Source organism: Thalassophryne amazonica, chromosome 3 (genome assembly GCF_902500255.1).
Source record: "Thalassophryne amazonica chromosome 3, fThaAma1.1, whole genome shotgun sequence".
Classification (NCBI taxonomy): domain Eukaryota; kingdom Metazoa; phylum Chordata; class Actinopteri; order Batrachoidiformes; family Batrachoididae; genus Thalassophryne; species Thalassophryne amazonica.
In genome coordinates, this window is record NC_047105.1 from 99082046 (window position 1) to 99107865 (window position 25820).

Here is a 25820-nt window from a genome sequence, read left to right on the forward strand (position 1 = left end):
GGTGAACCCGCTTTCAAATGAAATGCATGACAATCTAATACTGGGAATTGTTATATTTATTCCCCGTAATCCCATGTGCACCAGAGTCACTGCAGTCTAAATAACATAGAGAAACCACGATGACAATTGCAAATTAATATTATACTACCAAAATATTATATATTATGTTATATTATATATTATATATTGTTTGTATGCATTTAATCACGTTAATGAGACTGCATGCATGAGCCCCTGAAAACTTGCTAAAACAAATATTCCAAGTAATCTGTGTCTGCTACGTTTAACCTGCATGGAATATAATAGACACATTTCAGACATTTTATGTATATTACTCTGAAACAAACTGGACAAACGGTGCTGTAAAGGACAATAAACAGGACGTTAAAGAGCAAACTTCACTTTCCCCAGAACAACATGAACAGGAAGCGATTGCAGCTCACGGCAATTCCCATTAAAAATAACGGAGAAACAACCTGGGGCCTGTACTACGAAGCGGGGTTAACTTACTCAGATATAACCCAGAGTCACCCTCTTAAACTGGGGTTGACAAAACCTGGTTTTCTCAAGTGGTGTTAATCGGTACTACGACGCTGAGTAAGATGTTGATTTGTTGAACCTGTGTTAACCTAATTGGAGTTTGTGCGCGTTCACATAAAAGGGGCAGGTTGCAGCGCACGTCACCATTTTTCAATGATGGCGCGGTCACCTTACTTTACTGACGAAGAATGCATGATTATTATGCGGAGCTACCAGGAATTTAAAGTAACGTTAAGGGGGAAATCGAACACATCGTCTGCCAGTAAAGCAAGACAGGCTTGTTGGCAACGTATTGCTGATCGGGTAAATGCTCACATGTCATCTTAGGATTTAAAGCCATTAATGGTCATTCTGTTAACATAGGTACATATATATCACTTTGGCATGAAGGTTATCCAACAGGACAGCCCCATGTGGGGAGAAAAAGAATGTGAAATATGTAATTATAGTAATTTCATATTGGAATATTTAGAAAAATCAACCAAAGCAACCCTTATGTGGCTGAAATAAGTGAAAAGAAGGTGAGGTTAGAGTGGACTACACAATAATGGGTATATGAAATAGGCCGAATAGAACGGCTATACCTGCACATTGATACTGTGAAAAGATTTGCGATTGACATAATCGCCCTCGTGCTCTCCCAGGGGTGCACTGACTGGGATTTGCATGCAATCAATGATTCCTATTACTCTTGGGGAAACCTAGGAGAAATTGTCATTGATAAGCTCCACTTCGCCTGATTAATGGACATGCATTAGACCTATTTTGATATTAGTAATTACCTGCGATTGCATAAAACCCTTCTTTGATTTGCATTGTGGATAAATGGCCAGGGAAAACGACAAATGCATCCAACAGTTTAGATAGAGCAAGTACTACCTTGCGAATCATATGACATACAGTATTCTTGCTCAGATGTTCAGCATCACCGATGGAATACATAAATTGTCCACTGGCAAAATATCTAAGCGCAGGGCACATTATCTGCTCGATTGTCAGGGCATTGCTACGATGGGTGATGTTACATGTTACTGCTTGGAGCAGGTTTGGCACGCAGTGTAAATTGTCATGGCAGCATACCTCGATCAAAACCTATCCACCTTTTGTAGTACGGGTTAACCGGGAAATTACTCCACACGTCATCAACTTACTCCTGAAGTTACCCTGATAAGCCAGTAACCCTGCTTCATAGTACAGGTCCCTGAACTTCTCGCATGTTTACATAAAACAAACACAATAACAACGTCTAAAAACCCAGATAATATATTCACGAGCGTTTTAGGCACAATATACAAAGAGTTTTATGTTGCGATGTTAATGCTGTTGTACATGTGCAGCGATTAAAGTGCAGCCTTAACAGACCGACTCAATGCATTTCTCGATGTTAATGACATCTCGCGGCGTGACTGAATTGAATTGTAATTAAAGAGGAACACTTCTTGTGAACAGTGCCAAGCATTTATGGTCAAGATAACATGTTCCAGAGCCGTTGAACAGATGATTTTTGATGCTCTGTGATGTGAGAAACTAGTTGTGCGTTTGTCGACGTGGTGGGGTGGTGGAGAGTACAGTCATAAGTTGTAGACAGAAGTAGAAATAAAAAGGACAGTGAGGGGAAATCCAGCAGGCAGAAGTGTGGTGGTGTTTTTGTGAGTGTGGTAGTGATGCTACCATAAAGAATGTGTAAGATGATGGCATCTGTCAGGCTCTCGCGGGCTGTTATCCAGCTATTACATCAGATTTATCTTCATTCCCATTTGCTCAACGTCTGCCCTGAAAGCTCATTTGTCAAGGCCAGGCGGCAGGCTTCTCTTGCATCTATAAAGCCCCCCCCCAATGTCAGTGGGAGGATGTACTGGAAAATACTGTGTGACATGACGAGATAGGGGGACAGTGAGAAGAATGCGGGAAGAAACCGGCAGACACCTAACTTGGCACTGAGAAATAATTCATGCATCCTCTTTGAGTAGCGCAGTGCTCAGTGATTTATTGGCTATTGTTTCTTACTTGGAGATGCACCTTATGCTGATCTTTCTGCCTTTTGTACTTGACTTTTTCCTTCTTTCTCCCTTTGTTGGCCCTTATTCCAGGTTTTCATGATGATGAGGATAATATTGGTGATTATAGTAGTTGTATTAATATATCTTTATTTGTCTAGGTTTTTCAGGGTAGTGTATTTCAAAGTGCTTCACATGATTGATTACATATACGATACACTTTATTGTCCCCTCAGGGAAATTTGTCTTGGACTCATGCTAGGTGCCTTACAAGAAAAGAGAAAACAAACAATACAGATAAAAACACAACCACATGCATAACAAATTAACATGACAGGAGTCAGGAGAAACACCATAAATATTGCATAATTCCAATTTTAAACATTATTGTTTAACAATTTAATAGACATGGGGACGAATGAATTTTTAAATCTATTCAGTCTACTCCGAGGAACTCTGTACCTTCTCCCAGAAGGAAGGAGAGTGTACTCTGCGTGAAGAACATGAACTGAATCCATCAGTATCCTCTGAGCTGCTTTCAAAACAGACTCTTCATAGAGTGAACTGAGGGACTGATATTGTTTCTTTCCGATTATCTTCATCGCATCATCAATTTGTCTAAGTTTCGTTTTAAATTGTACAGAAAGATTGCCGTACCAGGCAGTCATGCCATACCTAACTAGGCTCTCTAACACTGCCTGGTAAAACAACAACATAATTTTCTGATTGACTCCATACAAACGAAGTCTACGAAGGAAATAAAGTCTTTGATGGAATCGGGAGCACAAACTGTCCACATGTGCAGTCCAGCTGAAGGTATTGTCTATGTGCAGCCCCAAGTACTTGTATGAGTTGACCTGGTCAATGGGAATACCATGTATGACCACAGGAGTATGGTCCCCAACAGTCCTTGGATCCAGAATCATTTCCTTGGTTTTATTGACATTTAAAACCAAGTGGTTGTCATCACACCACTGCACAAAGTGTTTCACTTCAAGGAAGTACTTTGTTGGACTTGAATCTTTGTGCAGTAGGCTCAAAATAGCTGTATCATCAGAAAATTTAAAAACAAAGTTATTGCAGTAGTTATTTGTACAGTTATTAGTATAAAGAGTGAAGAGAACAGGAGAACTGACACAGCCTTGTGGTACACCTGTATTTGATGATTTGAGTACCGAAAGAGCTTGATTAACTCTAACTTGTTGTAATCTATTAGTTAAAAAGGAATGATACCATCTGATTAAAAGTGGGTTAACATTCATTTCCTTTAACTTGGACAACAACAGGTATGGCTGTAATGTATTAAAGGCTGAGCTGAAATCAACCAATAAAATCTGTGCATAAGCAGTGGGATCTTCCAAGTGCTTAAGTGAAAAGTGGGTTAAGCTGTTAATGGCATCGTCAGTACCTCTACTCTGCCTATAAGCAAATTGGAATGGATCAAGTACAGGGTTAACAACCGTCTTAAGGAAAAATAGCATAATCTTTTCAAAGCACTTGCTTACAACAGATGTTAAAGCTATTGGCCTATAGTCATTATTTCCAAGTGAGCACGATTTTTTGGCGATTGGAACAATAATGGATCTTTTCCAGAGGGTTGGTACAGTATGAAGGTCTACGGACTGCTGGAAGACAGGACACCAAGCAAGGGCCAGTTCTTCTGCACATGCTTTTATAAGCATTGCAGAGATGCCATCTGGGCCGGTGGATTTTTTTGTAGACACCTTCTTAAAGATTGATTGAACTCTCCATGAGTCGATTACAATCCTAGTATTTTGATCAACAGGAAGATTTTCCAGAATATTTTTACAATCATCAGAAAAATCTTGTGTTTCAAACCTCAGAAAAAAATCATTTAACTCATTTGCTTTTCCTTGATCATCATTTGTTGCAAGTGTCTTTTTAGCTGGATTCGTATTTGTTATTATCTTGATGTTCTCCCACAGCCTTTTAATGTCTATTTGCTAAAGTTCTTCTCAATAGTTTCCCTGTGTAATATCCTGGCCTTTTTCAGCAATGTATTAAGTTCTCTTTGTACCACTTTCACACTCATTCTATCTTTGTTCTTAAATGCTATTTTTTTCCTATTAATACACTCTTTCACCTGTTTAGTTATATACGGCTTATTATTTGGGTACACTGTAACTTCTTTCTTACTCATAACACTGTCTACACAAAATTTAATGTAATCTGTTATTACTTCAGTGGCTTCATTTATTTCCATTTCATGAAATATTTCCCAATTAGTGCAGAGAAAGGATCCTTTAAGTATCTCCATATTGTCTTTGTCCCATAAAATCACTGTCTTTGTTTGTGGCTTACTTCTTTTAAGAAGTAAGCCACAACATATAATACATTAAAAGAGTACTGCAAAAATTAACAGAAAAGCAGACAAGCATTAAAACCAATTGTATACACATTGTGAACTTAAAATGTTATATAAAATAATTAAAAACACATTAACTATAAACAACAGATGAGAACAGATTTGAGAACAGATTTAAAAGTTGGCCAGCATGATGGCTTAGTGGTGCCAGGTCCAAGCTTTGCTTTTGACCTGGTCCTTTCTGTGTGGAGAGTGGTGCTTGCGCTCCCGGCATTCATGTTGGTTGCCTCTAGGTGCTCTGGGTTTCTCCCACTTCCAAAGAGATGCAGGTTAGGTGAATTAGTGACTCTAAATTGATCGTAGATGTGAGAGTGTGAATGTGTTGGTCTATATGTGTCGGCCCTATGGTAGACTGGCGCCCTGTCCAGGGTGAACCCCTCCTCTTGCCCAGTGATGGCTGAGATAGGCTCCAAAGGGTCTGACTGCAAAAATTGCCATTTTGTTTTCACAGTGCCCCTGTATAAGCCAGCATCTTATTGAAGAGCATATAAATTTTCACAACGCAGCCCAGTCAGTTGAATCAAATGCTTTGTGAAAACCAGTGGAAAATGCAAAGGCGCATCGACGATATCCATGTTTGCCTAATGAGTACTTGGGTTGCTCGGATGGGGTCAACAGGTGACTGCACTGATCGCTGCACAGCAAGCAGGTGGGAGTTCTTCCTGTTGAAAATCTCTTGTTTAGCATGGAGAGCAGTGTCATACGTCCGTAGCTGTTGCACTGTTTTCTTTCCAGTGAGGGACAAAAAACATTTTATTCCAATCCGATGGTTGATGTGTGATCTCAGATTGAAGGAAGGTTACTTGGAATATCAGCATCCCCACCCATTTGATGATGTTCAGCCTCGATACTGCAGAGCTCTGCAGCTTTAGCTGCCCTCAGCTCTTTCATCACCTTTGCAATCCCACTGAGACTCTGTGATTCACAGCTGGTGGATCAGCCACCTGAACCCTGGCACTGGAGGTGTCCAATGTTGTGGCAGGAGGATATGCTTCACACACAACCGCTCAAAGTAGATGTCCCAATGGGACAGTACCAAGCCATGCAATATGACTCCTCTGGATAATATTCAGAGGGTCTCATAGATGAAACGCGTCTTCCGAAGAACATGGGTGACTCCAGTGTAATCCCTTACAGATTTCAGGGTTTTCATTTGGACAAAACTCCCACATTTGCGTTCATTTGTTGTGGCCGTGTTTATACATGCTCCACCCAGATTGCGTGCGCTCTCCTGAAAAACAGTCTGAAGTATAGCCAGATTAAGTTGGGGACTCCAGGCAGATGGTGGCCTGCAGGACTTCAACTGAATCCTGAGGGAAATTACAGCATCTGTGTAACTGTCCAAGTACTGTAAATCTTTCTAAATTGAGTCTTGAAAGTCTTGATCACATCGATCTGTTTTTATTGTGCCCGTATGAATTATCTCAAATTTGTTTCTAATATTTTTCCATGAGTCATAAATGATCACCCCCAACATTGCATCTATGAAATTTGAGACCCGCGGCCACATGGGCATTTTCAACATGTTCAGCAAATACATAACTAACTCTTTGAAGCCCTGGTATTCAAAATAGTAGTGTTCAGAATAATAGTAGTGCTATGTGACTAAAAAGATGAATCCAGGTTTTGAGTATATTTCTTATTGTTACATGGGAAACAAGGTACCAGTAGATTCTCACAAACCCAACAAGACCAAGCATTCATGATATGCACACTCTTAAGGCTATGAAATTGGGCTATTAGTAAAAAAAAAAAAAAAGAAGTAGAAAAGGGGGTGTTCACAATAATAGTAGCATCTGCTGTTGACACTACAAACTCAAAACTATTATGTTCAAACTGCTTTTTTAGCAATCCTGTGAATCACTAAACTAGTATTTAGTTGTATAACCACAGTTTTTCATGATTTCTTCACATCTGCGAGGCATTAATTTTGTTGGTTTGGAACTAAGATTTTGCTGGTTTACTAGTGTGCTTGGGGTCATTGTCTTGTTGAAACACCCATTTCAATGCATGTCCTCTTCAGCATAAGGCAACATGACCTCTTCAAGTATTTTGACAAACTGATCCATGATACCTGCTATGCGATATATAGGCCCAACACCATAGTAGGAGAAACATGCCCATATCATGATGCTTGCACCACCATGCTTCACTGTCTTCACTGTGAGCTGTGGCTTGAATTCAGAGTTTGGGGGTCGTGTCACAAACTGTCTGCGGCTCTTGGACCCAAAAAGAACAGTTTTACTCTCATCAGTCCACAAAATATTCCTCCATTTCTCTTTAGGCCAGTTGATGTGTTCTTTGTCAAATTGTGACCTCTTCTGCACATGTCTTTTATTTAACAGAGGGACTTTGCGGGGGATTCTTGCAAATGAATTAGCTTCACACAGGCGTCTTCTAACTGTCACAGCAATTACAGGTAACTCCAGACTGTCTTTGATCATCCTGGAGCTGATCAATGGGTGAGCCTTTGCCATTGTGGTTATTCTTCTATCCATTTTGATGGTTTTCCATTTTCTTCCACGTCTCTGGTTTTTTTGTCCATTTTAAAGCATTGGAGATCATTGTAGATGAACAGCCTATAATTTTTTGCACCTGCGTATAACTTTTCCCCTCTCCAATCAACTTTTTAATCAAACTACGCTGTTCTTCTGAACAATGTCTTGAACATCCCATTTTCCTCAGGCTTTCAAAGAGAAAAGCATGTTCAGCAGGTGCTGGCTTCATCCTTAAATAGGGGACACCTGATTCACACCTGTTTGTTCCACAAAATTGACGAGCTCACTGACCGAATGCCACACTACTATTATTGTCAACACTCCCTTTTCTACTTTTTTTTACTAATAGCCCAATTTCATAGCCTTAAGCGTGTGCATATCATGAATGCTTGGTCTTGGATTTGTGAGAATCTACTGAATCTACTGGTACATTGTTTCCCATGTAACAATAAGAAATATACTCAAAACCTGGATTCATCTTTTTAGTCACACTGAGGGCCCTTTCCTCTGTCTAGTACAGAGCAACACACAGCACAACACAAGTGTGAATGGCATGTTATTTTAATGCTTTCAGCCAATGTCATATGAATATTGAGTATAATTTCAGTCATTTGTGCACCTTTTGGTAGATTGGTCTAAAAATGAGGTGTGGTTAGACACAGGGCCGGGTGCATCCTTTGGGAGCAAAAAGCGATTGCACAATATGCAGCCAATAACTTTCTGAAAGACAGGCGGAGGAATTCGTGCGTTGGCACGGAGCCGCAATGGCGCACAACAAAAAGCACGTCCGTGTTGGAAGTCTCACAGGACAAGTTGTGACATGCCCAGCTGTTACATGCCCAGCTGCTGGATGCCTTGAATTTCCCTCTGGGATCAATAAAGTATCTATCTATCTATCTATCTATCTATCTATCTATCTATCTATCTATCTATCTATCTATCTATCTATCTATCTATCTATCTATCTATCTATCTATCTATCTATCTATCTATCTATCTATCTATCTATCTATCTATCTATCTATCTATCTATCTATCTATCTATCTATCTATCTATCTATCTATCTATCTATCTATCTATCTATCTATCTATCTATCTATCTATCTATCTATCTATCTATCTATCTATCTATCTATCTATCTATCTATCTATCTATCTATCTATCTATCTATCTATCTATCTATCTATCTATCTATCTATCTATCTATCTATCTATCTATCTATCTATCTATCTATCTATCTATCTATCTATCTATCTATCTATCTATCTATCTATCTATCTATCTATCTATCTATCTATCTATCTATCTATCTATCTATCTATCTATCTATCTATCTATCTATCTATCTATCTATCTATCTATCTATCTATCTATCTATCTATCTATCTATCTATCTATCTATCTATCTATCTATCTATCTATCTATCTATCTATCTATCTATCTATCTATCTATCTATCTATCTATCTATCTATCTATCTATCTATCTATCTATCTATCTATCTATCTATCTATCTATCTATCTATCTATCTATCTATCTATCTATCTATCTATCTATCTATCTATCTATCTATCTATCTATCTATCTTATCTATCTATCTATCTATCTATCTATCTATCTATCTATCTATCTATCTATCTATCTATCTATCTATCTATCTATCTATCTATCTATCTATCTATCTATCTATCTATCTATCTATCTATCTATCTATCTATCTATCTATCTATCTATCTATCTATCTATCTATCTATCTATCTATCTATCTATCTATCTATCTATCTATCTATCTATCTATCTATCTATCTATCTATCTATCTATCTATCTATCTATCTATCTATCTATCTATCTATCTATCTATCTATCTATCTATCTATCTATCTATCTATCTATCTATCTATCTATCTATCTATCTATCTATCTATCTATCTATCTATCTATCTATCTATCTATCTATCTATCTATCTATCTATCTATCTATCTATCTATCTATCTATCTATCTATCTATCTATCTATCTATCTATCTATCTATCTATCTATCTATCTATCTATCTATCTATCTATCTATCTATCTATCTATCTATCTATCTATCTATCTATCTATCTATCTATCTATCTATCTATCTATCTATCTATCTATCTATCTACTTCTATCTATCTTTCTATCATCTATCTATCTATCAATCTATCTATATCTATCTATCTATCTATCTATCTATCTATCTCTATCTATCTATCTATCTATCTATCTATCTATCTACTATCTATCTATCTATCTATCTATCTACTCTATCTACCTATCTATCTATCTATCTATCTATCTATCTATCTATTCTATCTATCTATCTACCTACCTATCTATCTCTCCTATCTACCTACCTACCTACCTACCTACCTACCTACCTACCTACCTACCTACCTACCTACCTACCTACCTACCTACCTACCTACCTACCTACCTACCTACCTACCTACCTACCTACCTACCTACCTACCTACCTACCTACCTACCTACCTACCTACCTACCTACCTACCTACCTACTACCTACCTACCTACCTACCTACCTACCTACCTACCTACCTACCTACCTACCTACCTACCTACCTACCTACCTACCTACCTACCTACCTACCTACCTACCTACCTACCTACCTACCTACCTACCTACCTACCTACCTACCTACCTACCTACCTACCTACCTACCTACCTACCTACCTACCTACCTACCTACCTACCTACCTACCTACCTACCTACCTACCTACCTACCTACCTACCTACCTACCTACCTACCTACCTACCTACCTACCTACCTACCTACCTACCTACCTACCTACCTACCTACCTACCTACCTACCTACCTACCTACCTACCTACCTACCTACCTACCTACCTACCTACCTACCTACCTACCTACCTACCTACCTACCTACCTACCTACCTACCTACAATTTCTCAGATACTCACTCGACTGAAAAGCCGTCTGAATCTTCCGAATGGTTTCCAACACGCATGTGCTTTTTGTTGTGCGCCATTGCGGCTCCGTGCCGACGCGTGAATTCCTCTGCACGTCTTTCATTACAAAATCTCCTGTAACAGTGGAATGTGCCGCAAAAGTGCTGATGTCCACCTCTTCTGCAATTTCTCTGGTAGTCAGATGACGTCCCGGATCAACACAGCGTTCACTTTGGAAATGATCTGGTCGTTTCAGCCTGTCGATGGCTGCTTGGAGTGTGGCGCGCCCTCTGCCGCTGTGGGCCATCTTTAATCCGGTTGTAATGCTCTTAGTGAGCAGTTTTTATGTTACTGCTTCAGGAGCTGCATGAGTCTTGTGGCACATCTTGGTGCCCTTATCCTTCCATTTGTGAGAGGTCTGTCACAAAGGTCAGCTGGACCAGCTGTGCTTTACATGCATCGTGCACGGACTGTCTATATTCTTGGCCAGAAAATCTCTCACTTCAGAGTTTGTATTCTGGGTAACAATGCCCCTGATGCTGGCACACTTGCATCTAAAAGACACTGGTAGTTAACATGCACCCATGACTAATTAGGTGCCTAAATTCAACCTCTGTGTGCCCTGTGCCCACATTTATGCTCAGATTTCCTGCCACGTAAATATCAGTGTGTGGCCATACATGCCCCACATACATTTATGCTGTGCTTTAGCTCCTGGGCCCTTAGACTGTAATGATAGAGGCTGGAGTGAGTCCGCAAATAGAGGATATTATGGTAAAAATGGAAGAAAACCAGAGTTAAAACAGTCGATTTAAAGGGAATGTAAAAGCAGCATGGTATCATGCAAAACACACTTCAGTGTCACTTCTTTTTCTCCATTGTAAATTTATAAACACACTTCCAGTCTAATGAATTTCTACCATTAGCATCAATTATGAGGTGGTGTGCCTGTGAATCAAGCCTTTCAAGGCCGTTTCTGGTTAAACGACAGACGGTGTTTTACAACACAAACACCAACCTACAACTTAAGAAGCCAACCGCAGAATCATGGACAAACCATGGACAAACAAAAATATAAGATTATCCCAGGGAGTTTTTATGTATTTCTTTATTCTTTTTTTTAATAAAATGCTGTGAAGAGCTCTTAAAAGAGCAAAGAGAGTAAAACACACTGAGCAGCTAAACTTGAGTAAGGATTGTTAAAGAAATTACTCTACAGAGACATTTTGGATTTTTAATTTAGACATGTTGATGTATCTTTGTTTAAGTAATATGGATTACAAGCCCCTTTGCATAAATTGTCATTGTTTATAAATGACATTTGCTGTGCTGTAATGTGCATACAATGTGGACATTATGTTAGAAAGTAACTGTACGAATTATTGGATAATTTGCATTTGTAACACTTCTTTGTCTTTACTGATCTGTCCATGAAGATTTCCTGTTCTCCAGGAGTGAAATATTTCCAAATTTACTCTATAGAAACTGTCTTAAAGATGCTCACCACATTTGCCCGTGGTCGATTTTCACTTGTGGTAATCCTGGTCCTGATGAAGTAAGCAGAAAATAGTGTGTTGATTCTCTAATGATGCTGACAATCTGAAATTCTTGGCTATGGTTTGTCCATGATTCTGCAGTTGGCTTCTTAAGTTGTAGCCTGGTGTTTGTGCTGTAAAACACCGTCTGTCGTTTAACCAGAAACGGTCCCGAAAGGCTTGATTCACAGGCACACCACCTCATAATTAATGCTAATGGTAGAAATTCATTAGACTGGAAGTGTGTTTATAAATTTACAATCGAGAAAAAGAAGTGACACTGAAGTGTGCTTTGCATGATACCATGCTGCTTTTAATTCCCTTTAAATCTACTCTGTTTTAAGTATGGTTTTCATCCATTCTTTACCATAATATCCTCTATTTGCTGCGGTTTTCAAAGATCTGACAGGGCCTTGGAGACTGCACGTTTTATCTTCAAACCACTAAACATCACTTTCCCCGCCCTGAGGTGCACAAATTACTCCAAAATAAACAGTGTCCCTAATTTATTTGGTATAATGTCTGACTCATTCCGCCTTCCCCTCTGCAGTGACAGGAGAGAAAAGGCCGCCTCAACTCCAGGCCTCCCATCCAATTACACCAGTAATTACTTGTCATAGTCACTTTCTTTCCATTTAACTGCCGTGTTCTGGTCCTTTAGAGAAATGGTTTCGGGATAACATGATATATGACGTATTATAAATGGTTACTTGACCAAAGGGAGGGAAAATGAGATATCTGAGATAGATCCAGTCAGCTTAGTGATCATGAATCAACATGCACAAACCACTTGGTGGCACTGTTGCACAACGGTTTGTTTAAACATAATGTAGACTATTGCCACTCACCTGAGACACAAAAAAATTTTATATTTATAGTAGATTCTCAATGGGCTTTTTGTTTTTTTGCTCTTTGGTACTGTATTATGAAGCTGGCAATAATTAGACCAAATATGATTCATTTAATACTCACATGGATTTTTATGACATACCAAAAAAAGACTGTAGTCTCAAAGTTTCACATGTCGTGTTTTTAGAGTCTGCATAATGTGTGTTTGTCATGCCAGTTTCAGGGCTACTTAGCAGAGAGCCTAGAGATCTTTGGAATGCCGATGGAGAGTTGAACACCAGCGTTTCAAAAATGTGTTCCCTGTCTCCTTTTGGAGACTGTTTTCTCACTTGTCATTCTGAAATATTTTGTAGCTGTGTTGTGATTTAGGGATGGTGAAAGCTGTAGGATTGATTGAAGACTTACAAAGGAAAAATGTGACCACCAGAGGTAGCCAAAGATCTCTGCAGAGATTGTGTAAAACAGTTTTCCATCCAACATTTAACACAAGCTTCTCTTTGACAGTATGTCCTAATGATACCCAGCAGATGATAGTCAAGTGAATGTTCAAAGTGAAATTTCTGACTAAATTGCCAGCTGATGGCTCAGATGGTAGAGTCTCCACTCTGCCATCTGAGCCATCAGCTGGTGATTAAGTTGAGCCCTGTTCTCACTTTCATGGGTTTGCATCCCAGAAGGTCATGGTTTGAAACCTTACCCTTAACCTGGGAAACCTTAGATGGTCTGGAGGGTGCCCAGGAGGAACCAGGATATTTGAGCTTGTTAGCTTATTATCTGTTAGTTTGCTGTTTATAAGATGGTGATACAGTGAACTGTTCATTGTAGCTGACTGATTTCTATTTTGTTCTCTGTCCAAGAACAAGCTACTGATTAAGATGCAGACTATCGGCTAAGGGAAAGCCACCTGGATTGGGAATCCTCCTCTACATGTTGTTGGTGCATTTTAGAGCTTCATTGAGCCTTCTGTCAATCCACCAACCATCCATTTGATCCTCCTAGATTGTCCGGTTCTGGCACATGTGAGATCTATCAGGGAAACTGTAGGAATCTGGAGCATGCCAAGGAATTAAGGAAGTATGATGTAGATGAAAACTGGGGAACATTTCTTCAGTGGTCACTACAGTCCATTTACTGAGATTCTGCCTTTCACCGTTTGGATGTCCTTTGAGCCACTAGTCTTTGCGACTACTGGACTCCAATATGTGTTTGGTTGCTTAGCTGCAACATTTCTTCCCCTACATGTTTGACGGTTCTTTGTTTTGTCTTTTGAATTTATTATTTTGCTATTGGTAGTATGGCCAAAGCAGATGGTCACCCCACTGAGCCTGTTCTGCTTGAGCTATCTTCCTATAATCAAAATCCCTGGGGGACTTTTTCCTGAACACTGTCTATAACAGGGGTGGGCAATTACTTTTTGCAAAGGGCCAAATGAGAAACAGAAAATAATGTGGAGGGCCGGGCCAAAAGGTTAAACTCAAGTCTGCACAATAATTTTATTCCTCTATAAAAAGCAGTAAATAGCATTATTTTGACAAACTGTTAGATGTTCTGATTAGGCAATGAAAAAAAGAGGTTACCTTACAAAAATGGAATTTATTCAATCAAATTTGAACAAAATGTGAAACATTTCTGACTCATTACATTTGTGATCATTTTAATTTGCATTTTCATGGAACACATAACATTGTCCTAGATTAGGTGACAACACCAGGAGGTTTTCCCAAAACATCAAGGTTGTCCTCAAGTTATACTACGGCATGTTAGGGTTGTTTTTACACATGTCGTATGATGCAACAAGTCCATTGTGTTATGGCGTTAAACTGTGCACTAGCTTACATTTATTTGACATTGATATATTGATATTCACATGTTGAATTACAGTTATCGACTGTAGCATTCTGAGTTTCATATCTGTGAATATGAGAACAGTACTTTAGTTACTGTGTTACTCTTTTGACTACAGCCTGAACAGTATGCTTTCTTAAAATAAATAATTCAGTTTGCATTTTTTCCTTTTTTTTGTCTTTTTTTTTTTTGACAGCATCTGTCTGCCACAAATACCCAGAGAGATCTGAATGCTGTAGGTTTTGAAGAGCTTGTGTTGTACAGGACACCGTTACTATCTTTATGTGGGCCTTTGGTTGTCACATGACGTAGGTGACGTATTCTTGGTGGGATTTTGTGCGTGAGCCTCCCTGTGAGTGTCATTGTTTGAGCCTCATCATGCCAGACTGTGAACACTTTTGCTCTGTGGGCAGTGCTTTTGCCACCTCTGACAAGTGCATTTTCATTTTTTTTCCTGTGTTTGATCATAAGAAAAATATAATCATGATGAATAACTTTGTGCTGATCTACCATGACCTGACCTTCTCAGAGGGCATTTTAACACAAAGCGTGAGAGGATGTTAACTCTTTAAATAGGTCATGCCATAAGTGGAAGCATCTGTATTCACATTTTTTTTTAAATCATTATAGATGTTTGTTGGTCTGTATTTGTGTTCACACTGTTGAGGTGTTATCACCGTTTGTCTGAGGAGGACAGACTTGAACTCTCAAACCTAAGCCCCGCCTCCAGGTCCCATCTCATCTTCAACCTCTGGTGGTGCTCAAATATGCACAGCTGAAAGGACAGGAAAGTGTTGCATTTATTCTTTGCCGCAGTGCCGCCATCAGGCTCTCTTCCTTCATCTCCCCTCTTCAGAGGGCTGAGGTGTGACTGGCACTGGCAACCTGGCATCTATATAACTAAGGGGTGTTACAGCAGGGTGCTGCTCACCAGTTGCTCTGTAAGATTACTTGCCGTTAGCTGGTATTTCCACACTACGGCAAGATAAATGTGAAATCAAGTCGCCAGGTGGGCAGCTGTGCCTGCCTGCTTTGAGGGCGATGGGAGTTATGAAGCGTAAATATTCACGTCTATCTTCACTAGCTGTTGGCAGGCCATATTTTTGTTGACATATGGAGGATGGTTTGGAACTTGTAGCTGCAAGTGTGTTTACTGAGGTGTGTAAGTGTGTCTGAGTCTGTCAGCGGGCTTGGTGGAAGCGCATGCTCTTCACACATAGATACACAGTTGGCCTGATCACGCTCCGACCTTTTTACCTGCTCAGCTCAGATGTCACGTCCGCTGTGTGTACTGGTTTGTTAATTGGTGCAGTGCTTCACCCGCTACAGCACTCGTTAGCCTGCCAGCTCAGTGTAATTGCCCTCCACAGGCCATGCCATATCAGGACCACCTCTTACGTAGTGTAAATATACACCAGTTAGCGTTTGTTGAATAACAGGAGTCCTGGGAGAGTGGGAGGGAGGGCGGTGGGGGGTGGTGTGGGGGTGGGGGGTTGATGAGTTAGCCAGGCCACAAACCAGCAGTGAAGCGCAATACCAAAATGACAAGTTTTTCAGAAAGAAATCCAGTACTGGCCAATTAAAACACATTGAGAGACTATGTAACCTTGCTCTGTCCTTGTCATCCTGTAGGTGGCGTGTCTGATCCGGGTGCCAACAGAAGTGGTCAAACAGAGAACCCAGGCTTGTCCTTCATCCACCACCTACCAAATGCTGCTATCTACACTCAGAGAAGAGGTACAAGGAAAGCAAAGCCATTGTCCACAATTCATACGTTCACTGGTTTTGGCCCATTCACACACTCTGACGATAAGCCCGGCGTTTGCCGACAGAGAGTGAAAAGTTGTTTGCTGTTGACCAGCGCCGAGGTCCACCAGACTCTGTAGGAGTTAAGTTGACATTAGTTGGGCAATGCTGATGTTTGTTGTGGTCCCAGAAGAAATTTCAACATTCTCTAAATATCAACCGTTCATACTAAAATGCTGGTAAAAGTTGAGCTCCACTATATTACACATAGAGTTACATATGAAAGCTTGTGTGCGGACTCCCTATACCTCTAATGTAACGCCACCGTGTCTACATGGGGGCAAGGCTGCCACTAATGAAGAGGGCAAAAAGGACTCAAAGTACCCGGATGTGCAATACAGTGTGCATGTTGAGTGAACAAGATTTATCCAACTACATACATAAATGTCATTTTTTCAAGTCAAAACCCAACATTACTTATTGGAGAAATGGGTCTTTATTATATGTCTTTATTATTATTATTATTCTTCATTGATTGAATCCAGTAATGCTTCAAAACTAGTTTCTTTATAGATAAATTTGATCTGTAAATGTTCGGTTGCGCTATATTTTCTTTTCTTTTATTATATGTAAATAATATACTGTGTTATTATATTGCATATTTATGTTCTTTTACTTTTTAATTTTATGTGTGCAGTAGGGTTATGACAAATCTCAAATTTATTAGCCTGGGGTTATAAATGATGAACTTTTACCTAAAACTCACAAAAATGACTTTGGTTTTGCCAGACCTTGAAAAAACCTCCCGCACCTAAGACAGTTTCATATTTCACATTAAAACACCTAGCGACTCAAACACTCTTTATTATAACATGTCAGTTTTACATACAATACACATGAGGAATACATGAAAATGAGTACATATAGCATTTGTCGTGTTTTTTAGTGTTTCAGATTTGTGTCTTAGTTTTAATAAATTTGCTGCTAAGGTATTTGTCTTTGCAAGTAGAACAAACCTCCTCCATCAACCTTACAGCTCTCTCAGCTACTATGAGTAGAGAAGAATTTCACAGCTTTGGGACACTTAAGTTTGGATATTGATGACAGCAGGACTTCATAATCTGTCTCTGAATAGTGTTGGTTAGAAAACCAGGCCCGCGACCATGTAGTTGCAATGAAAACGCAAATTACCCTCAGCTGTTCTCGCCACTTTGCAAGAAGGAAAAATGCAATAAGTGCTAAAATTCCTCGTGAGTTCCACCTGGCACTGTGAAGTGATGGCAGCTTGTGCCATTTGATGTGAGGCCATTTTTCCTCCATTTTGTGAAACTTGTATGCTTCACAAAGCTCAAAAAGGAATTTAAAATCATGTCTTCAGCCAAGGTTCTCATATTCTGGTATCACTTCTGTGCCCATGTGTGCATTTTGCAAATCATCATACTGTTCCAAAATCTCATCAATAAACTCATAGTTAATGTTAGGTGACCGTGACCGTATAGGAAAAAAGAAGTCCAACACATGTCGCAGAACAAGATCGAGAATGTGGTGCTGGCAGCCGATGTATTGAGGTTCATCGAATCCCTTGTGTCGAAATGTTCTCTGAAGCCTTGCTACAACACAATTTTTGTGACCAGTATTGACTGCTGTTGTGTCAGAGATGATCATCTGAATACTGTTCCATGCATTGTACTCATCAAGCAGGTCCTATCTTGGTATATAGATGTCTGCAGTGGTTCTACTGTCACAAGCCAAAATGCCAAGTTGTAATGTTCTTCTGTTATTTTTCAAGTACACAACTTGGTACTCCTTATTGTCAATTTTCTTACCATCAAAATGCAAACAAAATTTCTCTTCAGAGATCAGTTCCATGAGGCGGTTCTTAACTTGTTCTGCATCTCTGATTGTTCGACGCCAGACAACAGACTGTCATGGTGTTGGGACACTAACTCCATCTTCAGCCAGACTTTGAAGCACCTGTGACGCTTTTCTGGTTGACAAAGAGTGTTTAGACACCAGTTTGGCAGCAGACTTTGTTGAGTGACATGTTCATGTTTATCTATAAATGGACTGCATTTATATAAATGGTAAATGGACTGCATTTATATAGCCCTTTTCCATCTGCATCAGACGCTCAAAGCACTTTACAGTTATGCCTCACATTCACCCCAATGTCAGGGTGTTGTCATACAAGGTGCTCACTATACACCGGGAGCAACAGGGGATTAAAGGCCTTGCCCAAGGGCCCTTAGTGATTTTCCAGTCAGGTGGGGATTTGAAACCATGATCTTCTGGACTCAAGCCCAACACCTTAACCACTAGACCATCACCTCCCCCATCATCTATTTTACCTTTATTTTTGATTTCTTTTAATTATTGTTTAATAATATATTTTAGCAATATTTATTTGTATGTATTTTCTTGTTATTTCTTGATACTTGTTAATTCTTTTCTTGTTACGTTATTTTTAAACAGTATTGTGTAAACTCGTGTATTTTTAAAAGTGATGTGGTGCTAGGTGCGGGAGATTTTTTCATGATCCAGTGAAATAAACTTCAAAAAAGTGATCTATGGGTAAAAGTTCATCAAGAAACAACATCAGGAAAATGAAAGTTTTGAAAAAAGTTTTGTAGTCATAACCCTAGTGTGCAGCTATTTCAAGATTTTGTACAGTACCTATTTTGTTTATATTTGATGTATAAATAAAAATAAAAAAACAATGGTCTTACATGGACCGTCAGTGCCATACCTACCTGTTTCTGGTTCGCTTTTTAATTAAAATAATATTATTAATTAAATTAGAATAAAAAGAGTTCAATTTCCTACCTTCCTTGCAGAAATAGTGGGACTTCGGGATCAGAACACCCAGGCATAACACTGACGGGGGAAAACACTTGTTACTTGATCATCGCTAAACACAACATGATGCATCATGCAATGTAAATAAATTCATGGATAAGTTCTCGTGATGTTGTCGTCCTAATATCCTAATGACATGAAATTTCCAGCTTTCCACAAAATAACATTCAAAGCACACTGTGGAGTTGACCACTGGATTAAAGAGAGTGAATAATAATAATCAAATCCAAGTAAACTTCTTCCAAGTAAAAGTCCAAATCCAAGTAAACTCTGTCTGAAGACACGACAGCAGCACGATCACACCGTAGCACTTTATTGAACTGTGTGGTAAACATCACTTTGAGCCCTTTGCGGAAATGGCTGCATATGCTCCATGTCAGCACCTTGCAAGGCTTGACTCCACCCTATAGCTTTCAAATATGTAACGCTGTGATATTACCTCTGCTAGTACACTATTACTGCTCTGTTGCTCTCTGCTGGCCAACATCAGAGGCTTGACTGGATGCAGCACCTCCTCTGGATCCCTTGGGCATGGTGAAATGTGAAGGAATGTGTAGAACCTGTCTTGTCAACGCACCAGTAGCAAGTGATACAATCACAGAGTTGCGTTGCATGTATATAGGCAACATCGTGTGACCTCTCAAGTGTTGAATGGATGATAAGCTCTGCCAGGTTATACTATTGCACCGAGGGGTGCACCACAAATGTACCCACCCTCCAATGGTGGAAGGTAAACTCTGTCCTGTGTGTCCATTCAGAAAGTTTTAGTCCTGGTTGACCTCAGCTTTGCCACATGTCTGAATCTAGAGGGTTCTAGTGTATTTTCAGCCTGCTGAATGGTGACGTTTCTTAAGAAAAACAGTCCTCCTTTTGTTTGATGACAATGGCATTGGAGTTGCACTATGAATGTGTAAACTGGGATATAATTCCAAGTGTGTGCTTCAGGCTACCTGCATTGTCCAGCCAAACCTACAGAGGCAAAAAAAAGTATGTGAACCCTTGACCTATTACGTGACTTCATTTTGAAATTACAGTAAAGCTTGCCTAAACCGTTATTGTATCAACTGGATGCTCCCAGTCACCAGACAACAGCAAAAGTCCCAATGCTTTTGCATGGTTTTCCATGTAATAAACACTGTATACACCTGATTTTGTATGTTGGCTTTTCGCTCACATCAGACAAAGCGTTCCGCCCCATCGCAATATTTCCATTAAAAACCCCTTGCATGTAGAGGATAGAGCAGTCTGGACGTGCCCAGTAGCAGAGGTATGAAATGAAGTTCAGCACTGACACTAGCCGATTTGAGGAAAGTGGGTACACTATTTTCTTGATTAAAAGCCTGGGAGTTTATGTTTTTCAAACCGCTCTCAGACATGGCACCTAAACGAGGCCCTAATTCAAGACCGGTGATTATTAACGAAATGCTGCTTGCTGCTGGCACTGGAATATGGTGTTAAGTTTTACACGTTCCTGGGTGTGACAAACCACAGCCAATTTAGATCAGAGTCCTCTGCATAGCTGCGAACGCTCTCTGTATCCCGGTCAAAACTGTGGAGACCGCAAAGGCTGTGATTGGTTACTTTTCAAGCCTTATGATTTTAAGGTACCACTCCGCAGTGGACTAAAGCCTGGTTCACACAGCAAGATAATTAGGCCGATATCGGACACGATCTTCCCCTTCCAACAATCTTAAGGAAGACCCAACAATCACGATGATGCTAAAGATAATCTTATCAGATATTCCTGCTGTGTGTGGTGTGTTAAGAGTGCTCTGATCCGCTCGGAAGGACGTTAGGGACGCTCCAATTTCAAATTGGGGATATTCAACGTTGGATTGTCTTGGCCTGATATCGCAGTGTGTGTGGTGTCCCCCGACCACAAACAAGTATGCAGCCTGTTGAATGTGACATACGAGGTCTGTGAGAAAAGTATCATACCTTTTTATTTTTTTTCAAAAACTATATGGATTTGATTCATATGTTTGTGGGACATACCCAGCTCTCCACAATTTCTCTTATACTCACTGGGCTGGTAAGCATTGAAAGCCGAGATAGGCTTGTCCCAACTTGTCCCCTGGCACTCCAAAACGGAGGTGTTCCTTTGTCTCGCTCGATCAGCGAATCGGTCCTGACACGCAAAGCCTCTGCGCGGCTTTCCATGACAAAATCTCTTGTTAAAAGTGAAATCTATCGGAAAATGGCTGATGTCCAGCTCTTGGGATAACCAGAGAAATTGCTCACGACGGTCCCAGCTCCACACAGCCATCCGTTTAGAAATGATGTGGTGTTTTCTGCCTCTCGATGGCGGCTCGGAGCGCGGCACGCCATGCGCCATTGTGGGGCGTCCTTAAAGCTGTAGTAACACTCCTTATTCTCTGTGAAGCCCGTAAAATTTTCACCGATAGCCAGATAAATTTTTCGAATGGTTTCCAGCTGCTTGTCTCTAACAGTTTCTGAAAAAATTCTGATGGGGAAAAAAAGCCCAAATCATTCCGCCATTTCCTGACAATGAAAATCCGACGAGGGGGCTGGACCACTCCTCCCACAAGGCGTGCTCACAGGCGAATGACGCAACCGATAGGCGTGGAAAAACTCACGCATGTGCACGAAGGTTCAAGCTTGGCTGATGTAAAAACATATGAATCAAATCCATATAGTTTTTGAAAAAAATAAAAAGGTCCGTTACTTTTCTCACAGACCTCGTATAGCCAATCAGAAAGTGCGGTGACGGACGTACGGAGCAGAAAATAAAATCAAAACAGCTGTTCTGACTTACCAGAAAGTCCGGTGGTCGCAGTGCCTCCACTCCTTTAAAGAACACCTTTTCTTTTTCTTTTTTAGCATTTTTTTCCACTCTGTTTTAAATAGTCAACAAACTATCTCCGCTTGTTTACTCTAAAGTCATGTTTAATCTCAAGAGATTTTGCAAGATTTCCTGTCTAACCTGGGAATGTTTCTGTGAAATCTGTTCATGTGTGGTGTGTTGACTTCACCGTGTGGCTGAACACCACACACTGTACGACCAAACCTGTTAATTTTTTTTTTATCTCCACGTGTGTGGTCTCTCAGGTTTTGGAAACCTACAGATAATTTTAAAATCTTGCCATGTGAGCCAGGCATTAGAAAAATGAGTGACTCAATCAAATTGAATCTTTTTATGCAATTTTTATGTTTGGCGCTTATTTAAGGGGGGCGTTTATTTTGACTCACCATTTAATAAGGCAGGCGTTTAATCAAGGAAATACATTAGCCTAATTCGTGCTGGGGATTCCCAGTAGATCGTTCGGCACCTCCTGGCTGTAATTAATCCGTTACATACATACAGTGGTGGGCACAGATAACCAAAAAATTAACTTCGATAACAGATAATCAGATAACTGAAAAGTTATCTTTGATAAAGATAAACCGATAAACCACCCAAAAATGTATCGGAAGTTACAGATAACCGATAAATTCCAGTATTGTCTCTGGTACACTTGCAATTACTAAGAAGCTGAAATTGACTTTTAACACGACAACAGACCCAAAGAATGACCCAGTATTTCCATGTTTGACCATGCTGCCCCCTGTAGGAAGCTGCACAGACGAATCCTGAGAGCACCCACAAAATCAGCTCTCTACTAATCATAATACTCCGGTCAGGCGGAGGTCTTGAAAAATAAAGTCATACTAACTTATGGTTTTGTGAAAATACTAATAGAATAACTCCATTAATGTCAATTCTGTCATTTGTACAAAGTTAAAATATAACATATATCTTTTAATGTTGAATAATGCACTAATTCTGAGGTTTTGTAACAAACACAGACCGCAAAGCATTCTGGGTAGAAGTGCCTCTGCTAAACACTGATTGGTTCAGTCATTCATTATGTAAACCAACACGTTAATGTGACGTGTGTCGTGTGTTGGTTTAAAGATAAATGTGCTTTTGTAAAATATTCCATTTTTATTTGTAAAAACAGGAATTTTTACAGAGCCCTGGAAGTGTGATCGCAAAATGTTTTGCATGTGGAGAGAATGTGCGCACGTTTGATGATGTGCGCACGTTTGATGATGTTGTAAAACGTGCACTCAATTTTAGTAAGTAAGTAAGTAAATTTATTTATATAGTGCCTTTCACAGACATAAGTCACAAAGCACTTCACAAGTTAAAATGCAATAATAAATAATAAAAACATAGATAAAACAAAGGACAAGGTTAACAATTGGTCAGTTCTGAAAAGCCTCATCTTGACACATAAATGTTGGCTTTACACTGTGCGTGTTTTGGCCATTTTTCAGATGATTTTTCATTCGTGCGAGAATTTTTTGGACCGAGTTTCAGGTTAATCGCGCGTCCTGCATCATGTAGTGGAGTAACAAGCTTTAACATCTCACGACCACCTCCTGCTGCTGAAGAGCTACAAGCATCCAACCGCAGAGCTGTCTTGTAATGTTTTGTTGTTGTTGTTGTTTTGTTTTTAACTTAATTTGTAAAAAAAAAAAAAAAGCCATTTGCAAAGCCAAGAAGTTGATTTGACCACAAATAAATAGAACACTGACATCTACTGGTACCCAGACGCTTAGTACTTGGGGTGAATACTGCCATGAACATTACTGGCCAGTAGATGGCAGTAGCGGCCTTGAAAACTTGCAAAACAAAATTCCAGATAATCCGTGTCTGCTACATTTAAGATGCGTGGAATTTAACAAACGCAAATACAATAATGTCTATAAAACCAGAGAATATATTCATGAGAGTTTTAGGCACTAGAGTTTAATGCTGTTGTCCGTGGAGCCTGAACAGAGTGTCTGAAATGCATTTGTCCTGTCGTGAACGTCTGAGATTACCCTATGCTACCCATAATGCATTGCTGCCGGGCACAGCATGTGCTCACAAAACCTTAAAAATTAGCACATTACTTTAAAACGAAAACATATATCTGATATATTCACTTTATAAAACTTCAGACATGACAGTAATGTTAAATAACTTGTCCAAAATGAGTAGGTTAAAATTTGAACCATAAGTTAAAAATGTATGCCTCTGGATGACTTGGGTGATATTGCAATTATATCAGTATGGTGTTAAAGGAAAATTTTTTTTTTTTTTTTTTTGGGTCACCAGTTCTCCTTTGCCTACAGAGGATAGAGTGTTTTTTCTGAAAACAGCTCTCTTCTGTTTGCAGAGGGTAGAACAATATACCTATTAGGAAACTGTTAACAGGTAGGTCTCAACTGCTTTTAAGTTTTAAAAATGTTTTTCACTGTTCAGCTTGGTTTACTACGTTATCTGTCTAAAAGTTATCGGACAGCAATTCATCGGAAGATAATTAGTCCGATGATGGTTTTTAAAGTTATCTAAAAAGATAATCCGATAATGAAAACATTATCTTTGATAATTATCTGTTATCGGATTATCGGAAGTGTGCCCACCACTGCATACATATAACTGATTTTGTCTGTTTTATACATATGGCGGATTTTGATTATAATGGACAAAATTCACTGGTCTGCCTGAATCTATTATATGTGAGCTTTACTGTACATCAATTTTTTTTTAAAATTTAAATTTTCTCAAAAGATGTCTTTTAAAAAATGAAATAAAAATATAAAAGCCAAAACAATAGATTGTGTAAGTAATGACACCCTTTTGCAGGGATGTGAAATTTCCATAGCATTGTGTATTTCCTCAGTTTCATAGTGTTGTGGATCACAGTTGGTCCGTGATCTGTTGGTGCAGCCCCTCACAGTTCAGCATGCACATGAACCATGGGTTAATTGCAGAGTTTACATAATTGTGATTTTGTGTCATGGGGACTTCATTTTAACATGATGACTGCATTAAATTTGATGTAGTTGCGATAAAATTAAAGTTTCAGTGGAAAAAAGTCTAGTTTCTCAGCGCACACGGAGTCTCATGCTCAATTCAATCTATTTATACACCGCCAAATCACAACCAAGGTGCTTCACAACTTTACAACTTTACCAACCAATGGTCCACTACAACCAACAGGCTCAGCACTTCTGGATCAAATCACAAAAACTTTCCGTTAACGTTAAGCGTTGAGAACAGAGTGTCCACCGTCTCTTCCATGTGCTGTCTTGAGCCTAGTAGACTGAGCATCACACTTGAATCCCTTACACAGCTGAGCTGCCTGAAAGAGTATTTCCAGTGGTTCCTGAATGTGCAATTTAATACAACAATTAATTATTTTAAAACATTCTTTAAATCATTGGACACCTTGTTTTCATTTCATTTCACTTTTGCCCTTGTTTTCATTTCATTTCAGGAACACAGGCAAAAGTTTATTTTCACGACTCATGAGGTTTTAAAAATAGAACGCAAAGTAATTTTTTTTTAATCTGAAAAATTATCCAATCTGAGGCTTAAAAACCCTGACACCCCTAACACCCTGAGTTCAAATGAAAAGTTGTGGTCTCTGAGTTCAATGAAGTTCCATTGAGTTCTAACACTATAGTCACCTATCACTGCAGATAGATCACTACTTTTGAAGCCAAAATACTGTAAGACGGCCATTACTGAACTGAATATTGAAGACTCTTAAGCACAACGTGGATACTTTAACTTCTGTGGACTTAGTAATAGGCAGTGGTTGGCACAGT

The 25820-nt window shown here is 39.4% G+C and overlaps 1 protein-coding gene across 2 annotated transcripts in view; it reads left to right on the plus strand.

Annotated features, from left to right (window-relative positions):
- slc25a26 (solute carrier family 25 member 26) overlaps positions 1–25820 on the plus strand; it is a 259040-nt gene that overhangs the window by 21976 nt on the left and 211244 nt on the right. For both annotated transcript variants that reach the window (XM_034167165.1, XM_034167166.1), the window contains one exon: positions 16245–16349. In XM_034167165.1, coding sequence (XP_034023056.1) covers positions 16245–16349 — 105 coding nt within the window. The remainder of the gene's footprint in view (positions 1–16244; positions 16350–25820) is intronic.